This window comes from Arachis hypogaea, chromosome 17, assembly GCF_003086295.3.
Source record: "Arachis hypogaea cultivar Tifrunner chromosome 17, arahy.Tifrunner.gnm2.J5K5, whole genome shotgun sequence".
Classification (NCBI taxonomy): Eukaryota; Viridiplantae; Streptophyta; class Magnoliopsida; order Fabales; family Fabaceae; genus Arachis; species Arachis hypogaea.
Genome location: NC_092052.1, coordinates 32,107,946 through 32,117,210, shown reverse-complemented (window position 1 = coordinate 32,117,210; position 9,265 = coordinate 32,107,946). Strand labels below are relative to the sequence as shown.

Genomic DNA, 9,265 nt, shown 5'->3' with positions numbered 1-9,265 from the left:
CGATGGTGGTGGCTATGCGACGGCGAAGAGGGGCTGCTCGATCGTGGCCCGTCGGTGCTCTCTCTTTTGCAGTTCTGCTCGCTGGTGGTGGCTATGCTGTGCTTTCTCTTGTGAGTTGTGAAAGTGTGAGAGACTGAGATTAGGATTAGGGTTCATGCGTTTAGCTTGTTTTTTTTTTTTTTTCCACCTTCAAAACGGCGCCGTTTTGTAGTTAATATCCAAACCGAAAAACTGCTAAAAAACCGGACGGTTCTCCCGGTTCACTGGTTAACCACCGGTTCGATCGGTTTTCTCACCAGTTTTTTGTCAGACAGTTTCTGACCTTATCCGAACCGGCTAAGTGACCGGTTCCCAGTTTTTCTGGTTGAACCGGTCGGTCCGATTCGATTTTTAGAACCATATATAAAACTCATCTTTCATAGATACAACGTTAATTTTCTTGTTTGATGGATAATTTTGTGAGCATTCATGAAGTTTATGGGTGTAAATGATTGTTTTTCCCCTAAGAGCTTTGAGTTCAACAATGGCAAGTGTTAGGCATCACCATTAATTAGGAAACACACCTTTCGTATTGTCATAAAATTCTTCTACCTCAAAAATTCAAGAACTAGTCTCAAGACCATAACAATTCTCTTTAAAAGACTTTGTTGACCTCAATTATTTCCTCAACATTAAAGTACAAAAGCAAATTGATTATTTTTTAATTATTTTCATGGTTTTGAAAATCTTATCGGACAATTAAACCTAAAAAACTAAAATCCAATCGGTTTGATCAATTGAGAAAACTTCCAAATTCGAAAACTGGAATCATATAAAAAAAAAAACATTTAGAAACTAATGAACATATTCGAAATGGGGCCAAATCTTGACAAACTCTTTTTTTACCGAAGGATAAAAAAACTTTCTTTTTTTTTTGTATTTTTTAAAAATTTAATTATTTTACTGATTTTTATAGTCTTACTAAATTTTTAATTAGGTCTCTCTATATATATTTTTTTATTTTTAAATGGATTCCTATACCATATAAGATTTTGTAATTAAGTCTCTATCGTCATAAAAACGTTAGAATGAACGGAATATTCTATTAACCAAAATAAAATATTCAGTCAAGTGTTAAGGACTTAATTAGATATGATTTAGGGATTCAATTAAAAAATATAAAAATTTAATTAAAAATTAGATAAAATTAAAAAGACCGATAGAATAATTAAACTTTTTTAAATAAATAAAATAAATTGATTAATTATTGATATATGATTTTTTAAAAGATTTATAGTTTTTTCTTTGCCAATGAGAGATTAGTTTAAAAAATAAAATTGATATAATTTATTATAAGAATAAATGACATTTTGTACCCATAAAAGATGAAAACGCTGACATATGTATTCACACTAGATCGAAACTAAACTTGTACCCACGCAGAATGCCCTCCGTGTGACAAAAGTACCCTACGTGGCACTCCAACCCTCTAAAGATAGGGTACTTTTGTCACACAGAGGACATCTTGCGTGAGTACAAGTTTAATTTCGATTTAATGTGGGTACATATGTCAGCATTTTCATCTTTTATATATACAAATGATCATTTATTTTTTATTATAATATAGATGATAATTTAATTTTTATTTTTCAAACTAATCCGATTTTATTGAAAAGATTGTAATTTATACTATAATGATGTGAATTGATTTTTTTAATTCAATTCAATTGATACTATTATAATTTAATAATTTATATTATATTATTTTTAGATCTCATCTAAATTTTAAATTTTATCGGCTCTAAATTTTATTTTTTAAGAGTTTTATAATTTAACATTTTTAAATTGTTATTTTTTCTTGAAACAAATTATATCGAATCTAAATTTTAATTTTTTAAATGTGATCATTTAAAATATATCAAAATTTTAAATAATTAAAAACACATATTAATAAATAATCAACTTATTTTATTTATTAAAAAACAACTTTTCCATGCGGGCCTTGAAGAAAATAAAGGTCTAAAGTAAGTTTTTGTTTTTTTTTTTTTTTTGTTATTGGTCTAAAGTATAGTTATCAGATCCGACTTGACTTAGATAATTCGACTGGAAATCCGATCACCATGTCACTTGACTGGACCAAATCACTTACCAAACCGCCGGAGCTATCAGATCCGCAAAAAACTGGTTCAGTCCATCCGGGTCCAAGCAAAACCGGAGACCCGGTAGGTTTCTATAACCCGGACCGGGTCATGCTTAATTTTGAAAGAAAAAAAAAATTTGAAGACGACGTGGCTTTGTAGTGAAGGAAAGCCAAAACCCTAATCTGCTCTAGGAACGTCTCCTTCCTCTTCTCTCGAACCCACCGGGCCACCCTTCAGTGTCTCAGTCTTGTCACTCTCTCACTAAGCCCAATCTCTCTCATCTCTCTCGCTGTCGCTCTCGCACTCAAGCTCTCTCATCTCCGGTCTCTCTCACTGCCTCCGGTATCGCACTCAAGCTCGTCGTCGCTCTCTGTCTTGTCACCGTCTCGCAGTCAGCGCGCGCCTTCCCTGCGCTCGCCGTCGCTCTTTGTCTCGTCACTGTCTCGCAATCAGTCGCGCGCCTTCCCTGCGCTCGTCGTAGCCGGTGGCAGAAGCAGCACGTCCCGGGGCTGGTCGTCGTTGTCGTCTTTTGCTTTGAGCCTCGCCGTCAGCTTCCTCCTCGACGTCAGCAGCTGGTCCCCGATTTGGTGAGTTCAGCAAATTCCCCTGTTCTTTCTTGCTCAATTTTGTTGCTGTAATTCATCTCTGAACATTGATTTGGTTGCTAAGAGTTGAATTTATTGCTGAATATATCACTGAGGTAATTTTTGTTTGTTGCTGAAAATCATCACCGAGTTGAATTATTTACTGATTATAACCTTGAATCTGTTGCTGGCTTGTTGAAAAAATCACCTAGCTAAATTTTGTGTTGCTGTAATTCATCACTGCACCTTGATTTTGTTGCTAAAAGTTGAATTTGTTTCTGAAAATATCACTGAACTAATTTTTTTTTTTTTTGCTGAAAATAGTTGAATTATCATCCCTGAAGCTTGAATCTGTTGTTGTCTTGCTGATATAATCACTTAGCTACATTTTTTGTTGCTGTAAATCATCTTTTGAGCTAAATCTTTTGTTGTTGAAAATGAGGTTCACGCTCTCTGCAACTCAGAATAAAATTGTTCAGTTATTGTTCCCATGCTCTCGTTTTTTTTTTTTTTTGCTAGAATTTTAAAAATGTGTTCATCACAACTCAGTTGCTATTACGAATTATTCTTGGTATTGATTTGTGAAAAATACACAAATGTAGATATAGATGCAAATCAAAATGAAGGAAATGTTGGTCAAGCATCAGATTTGTCCTCTGAAGATATAGATGCCGACTTTGAGATCATCCCTTGAATTTGATTAACTGATTGTGTTATTTTTTGCTCTCTCTCTTGTTCATTTAAATTGAGAGAGTATTTTGTACCCGTGACCAGTTTATTATCTCTTTTTGCATCATTAGTAATGTCTAAAAACTGATACTTGGTTGTTATTAATATGTTTGTGAAGAAATACATTTTAATTTTTAACTTTTGATTTTAATTTTACTTTTATAATTTTACATTAATTATGATCGGGTTAACCGGGTAAATCAGTGACCCACTGGTTGAACCAGTGACTTGGTGACCCGGTCGTATGATTGGGTCAATTACTGGTTCGCTTCTGATAAACCTAATCCTCCCTTTCTCCTCACATTGATGCAGTCACATAATCCCATCATTACTTGTTTCATTCCGTCGCGCTTCTGCCGTCGTTCCGTCCCCCGTTCGTGTCCCCTTCAACGTCGCCTCTGTTCCGCTTTGGTCACCCCCTCTGCGGGCCACTGCTCATTTGCCATCCCCTGGTTCGTATGTTTTAATTTCTTTCGTTGCTTCTCTCTGTTTTTGTTTTAAGTGTTAATCACTTATTGATTTATTGTTGCTGCTTCTGTTATCTTATAATATTATTGATTCGGTATGTTTGCTGGCTAGCTGCTGTTATAATCGTTATGTAGAGATTCATACTTATAATAGTTTAATGGATGCTACTGGATGCAATGCTTAGATGGGTTTTCGACTTTTGGTGCATTGATTTTGGGGTTTGTTTTACCAGTCTTCATTGGGTATCAGTGATGTTAGCTTAAAAAAAAGAGTAGTGTGCTTTTGGGCTGTGTGTAAAGTGTTTTTTGAGGGGAGTTTTGCCTTTGAGTGTGACTAATTTTGTTATGTTAAAGATATCAGCTTCTGGGACTTGTTGGATTTTTAGTTCGAGGACCCCGCAGATTGGCATTGTCCTATTATGATTGTCTAGGATTAATTTTTTCTGGTATGAATACTGAGATTAATGAAGTACCTGTGGATATTGGCATTGGTTGTATCGGAGACTTCAGAATTGTTACATGAGATTATGAGACTTTAGAAGATGATTTTTGAATTTTGAAATTTTATGTACTTTTGAATTTACAAAGAGAGTATGTTCGTGTTATTGTGAGGCTGTGAGCTTATTTATGATTTAATATATTATTTTATTATAATCCGATTACTGTGGTTGAACCTTGGTTAAACTGGTTGAACCTCTGACCCGGTAGCTTGAATGGTTCAATCACTAGTCTGGTTTTCAAAACCTTAGTTTTCTCTTAGTCTTGTTTAATTTGTTATATTAAAACGAATCTTGTTTCTATGAATCTTTTATATGAAACTCTTTTTTGCTGACATCTCATAACTTACACAACCATTAACTAAAAAGAAACCACTTTTATGTCCGAGGTAGCACTTAATTGGATGCCAGTGTAAAATGTACAGTTGTAGACCGACAAGATGAACTTTTCTACTCACGACATGTTCCTTCTTTCCATATATCTGCGTCCACTATCAATCTCAACTGCCAATTCCAACTGATTTTGTGTTTTGGGCCTTTGAATCTTGATTTATTGTTCTATATTATTTTGTTCTGTTGGAGTGGCTTTATTGTTGCCTTTTTGAGTTTATTATTGAAACTTCACAGGGAAAAAGGGATCATGGTGGGATTCAAGAACCGATTTATGGTGATGGAGGTTTTTCTAAACCCTAATAGAGAAAATTTAGGGGGCACCCCTCTGATAATTACACAGTTTAATGTCACAAAAGCTATAAAAGACAGCATCCTTGTAAATTTTGGGGTGTGTGGTTTGGCTACAGCAATGGCATCATTTGATGGTAAGTAACATGCTCTTATATTATATTATATATATTCCGTTTATGAATTTCCGGTTAATTTGATGTTCTTTTAAATAATATATAATATGACATCTCTCTTATTTTTTGGGTGCAGTCAAGTATGTAAATCCAATCACTAATTTGTGTATAATTAGAGCTGCAACGGAGGACTATGAAAAAGTATGGTCTGCCATTACAATGGTTAAAAATATTGCACATGTGCCTGTCATATTTAACTTGCTGGATATAACTGGTAAGGGCAAACACTACATGGTTTTCAACCCCAGAAACGGTGGAAAAACCTGTATGATTGACATTCTAGTTTGTTGTTGTGTGTATATGTATGCATGTATATATTCCCTTCTTTTTCCTTTTTTTTTTTTTAAGATTGGTTTAGCTGCTTCCTAAAAGCCTAGTTAATGGTTACAGATAAAAATTAAGATGAAACACATTACAATTTGAAAGGACAAGGAGACCTGTTTTTGTATGTTTTCTAGTCTTTTTTTCTTGCTTAACTATCATGAGGAACTGAATAAAACTAACTTGCTGCAGGCACAGTTTGGTTTGTCGAACAGTTTGTTTACAGTAATACAGTTTACACTTTGCAGTGATTAAACTATTTTTTTTTTAATTTTATTTATTGTTTTTATTTGTTTGATTAGATAATGCAAATTGCTATATGCATGAATTCTATATTTTCATCCACTTATGGAGGAACCGATTCTTGACAACGATTCTGACATAATACCAATAAAATGTGGCCTCTCTATGCAGGAAGTAAAAGGTCATGCCAATCTCTGGCCTTGAAATGTGAGGAATCAAAGTTTGAGCAATACAAACTAACGGTTGGTGATCAACTCAAACCTGATGAACCTAAACGTATGTCAAGCTTTCTTGATCGGATCAAAGCATCAAAGTTTTAGGGCACTGAATATTTTGGCCACAATAGTATGCCTTATTCTTCCTTGTGATTGTTTGTGTTTTTGTGTTCAATCACAATATTGGTCTAAACTTCTAGATGAAAGTTCTAATATCTCAAATCTATGCAGAACTGTCAATTTTCCTTAAGAGTTAAGAGTGTATTATGTGATATCTAATTACTTCCTTCAGCCTTGAGAGGAGAGGTTGAGAAAATGATTAAACACTGCAATTTTGTTTTGTCTTACATTTTCAAATCCTTTGTAAATAATCATAGTAGTAGTAGTCCAAGGATTCAAAGTTACAGAGGATAACTTGTTTTTATGTTTTGATGCCTCCAAATCGTTCACAGGATTTTTTTCTTTTATAAATTTAAAAAATTAATTATTTCCAAAAAGAAATAGAACATTATTTACCAAAATATGATTTTTTTTTTCGGAAATTGCATGCAGTTTGCTCAATGAATAGGCAAACTGTGCCAGTTTACACAGTAATTGGGTGAATTACTCTCAAACCATGCAGTTTGCCGAGTGATTAGGCGAATTGTGTTTTGTTGCACAATTTGACATAATTTAGAATGTATTGGAATATTTTTATTTTTTTAATTAATTTGATTTTATTCAAATAATTTAAAATTTAAATTAATGATTTAATATGATAAAATAAATGTACATATTTTTAGTTATATTTATTCAGTTTTGAAAAAAATTAACTGTTTGAAATTTTTAGTTTTAAATTAAAAAATAAATGTTCTTGTATTATTTTTAAATTAAAAATTTTTAATTTAAAAGTTTTAAAATTAATATGAATGTTTATTTAAATTTTTAATTTAAAAATAATAGTAGTACTCTTATTTTTAAATTTAAAATTAGTGGTGTTTAATGGTTAATTTTTTTTAATTGAATAAATATAATTAATCACACGAGAATAAGGATACAAGTATGTTTGCTTTTACCAAATTAATTAATTTAATTTATATCTATTTAAACTTTTTTAAATTTTATAATTTTAAAATTTTTAATTTTTTAAATTTAGATTAATTGAGAAAATAAGAATATACTAATATAATTTAAATTATATTAAATTATAGAGTAAATGTCATTTTCGGTCCCTAATCATTTGTTCGATGAACTTTTCAATTCCTAAGAAATTTAAACATCTAAATCGGTCCTTATCTACTTTGATATATGTACGTTTCAGTCCCTGTCTACTTTGAGTAAATGCTCTTTTCAGTCTCTAACCAGGGACTAGAACGTACATATATCAAAGTAGATAGGGATTGATTTGGACTGTAGAACATACCATTGTCTGAACGAACTGCATGGTTGAAGAGCAGTTTCTCTAATACGTTGGGCGACTAACACAACATACTCTAGGATGGGAGAACTAGTACAGCTGCAAACTGCATGTAATGTACCAACAAAAAATCATAGAATAAATAGCCAAATTGGTCTCCGAAAGATAACCCATTCTTCAAACGAGTCCCCGTAAGAAAAAGATAATAAAATTTGTCCCCGAAAAATTTAAAATTGGTAACGTTAGTCCTTCCGTCAAATTTCCGTCAATTCCATCAGTGACGCCGTTAACTGTTGCTTAGGTGGCTGTCAGTGTGGCATATGAGCATGCCAGCTTGGCGCAGAGTGGCTGGTGACAAGATATGTTTCCATATGTATGTCAAATTAGTCATAGGTTTGTAAACTCTAATCCCCTCTTCGTTTAAAATTGCCATTGTTGTTGCAGCTTGAGATTGATTCTGCAGAGGCCGAAAATTCATGACCGATTGCACGATGGGTAGCGTAGGTGGGGGTCGCAGTCGACAAGTGTCGCAATCACACGGAAGCCATGCCTCGAGCTCTTCGCTGCGGTGGCGGAGGAAGAACTCCGACCAAGTTTGCTTTTGTGGGCTGAAGACAGTGATCAAGAAGTCTGGGACAAGAGAAAATCCTGATAGATTGTTCCATGCTTGTCCAAGATACCGGGTGAGTTATCAATGTAGTCTTCTTGAAACTTCAAATGATTTGAGTTGGATTTTGACATTTTGGTACCCTGATTTTGTGCAGAAGGGCAGCCACTGCAATTACTTTAGGTGGGCTGAGGACGACGAGTATGAAGGATTAGAGCACTTAGGAGAAGTTAAAACTGATGCACAAATGGAGAGTGATGTTGCTTTGTTGAACCATAACATATCTTGGAGAATGATGACGTTAGAAGCTGAAGTAAAAGCACTTAGGATGCAACTGTATTTTGGATTAATAGTTGTGATTGTGGTTTTTATGATTATGTGTATGTTCTTTAGTGGGAAGTGAAGCAGTTACTGTGAAAAGGTGAAAAGGATGATGCTGTGAACCTTTACAGTTTTCTGTTGTTGTGAAAACCTTGTATGTTTATGTTTCTTTACTAGTAAAAAGGTTATTTACATACAATATTGTTGTTGATCATAACATAATGTAAGCAAATCAGAATAAGCAGAATTAAAATTAAGTGAACTAGGAATAGCATAACATCATAACATCACCAATGGTGAACTAGTTTCCATTGTGCCAGATTTAAATAAGAACATTGTTTTAACATGATAATAATCCAAAAGGTAGTAGCTGACAGTTGAAAGCAGTATACCATAAAGGGCTATACAAAAAACAGGGCTATTGAAGATACCACAACTACCACATTGTTTATAAATGGTAAAATTTAGCCCTGACAAAATAACAGATACTAATTGCCCTATATTTTATGTCTTCAAGTCTTGAAGTCATTCCATGTCTTTTTTTCTGGGAGGTTTGAAACCCGGAGTTGGAACAAATGTCATGAAGCTGGCAAGTTTCTTGGCTGTTGCGGAGCTGCTACCCTTGATGGTTTCAGCTGATACAGCATCTGCTCCTGGAGAGGCATTTTCCTTTGCCCTGGCCCTGGTGACATGGAGTTTTGGAGGCCTTCATCTTTTTCTAGTCTGTATCAAACAGTTATCATCATTGTCTGAAATCAAAAATAGCTACAAGTAACCAATGCTCAAATTAAAAGTCATGGGCAAGATTACTTGAGTGACATTGGTTGAGGTTTGGGATTGTTGTGTCAGTGGAAGCTGAGCATGCTGAGTAACAGGAATTTCAGTATGTTCATCTGGAGCAGCTACTG

General features: G+C 33.8%; 1 protein-coding gene across 2 annotated transcripts; it reads left to right on the top strand.

Annotated features, from left to right (window-relative positions):
* Positions 1-2,008: 2,008 nt before the first annotated feature.
* On the top strand, positions 2,009-6,390 carry LOC112763522 (probable ribonuclease P/MRP protein subunit POP5). 2 transcript variants are annotated; one of them, XM_025809171.3, is made up of 5 exons: positions 2,009-2,707; positions 3,746-3,885; positions 5,025-5,215; positions 5,331-5,468; positions 5,990-6,390. In XM_025809171.3, exons 3-5 carry the CDS (start codon positions 5,038-5,040, stop codon positions 6,136-6,138), a joined length of 465 nt encoding a protein of 154 aa, XP_025664956.1. In that variant the 5' UTR covers positions 2,009-2,707; positions 3,746-3,885; positions 5,025-5,037; the 3' UTR covers positions 6,139-6,390. The 2 variants fall into 2 exon arrangements, with proteins under 2 accessions (XP_025664956.1, XP_025664957.1); XM_025809172.3 differs by lacking the exon at positions 3,746-3,885 and having other exon boundaries at positions 2,245-2,707.
* The last annotated feature ends 2,875 nt before the right edge of the window (positions 6,391-9,265 follow it).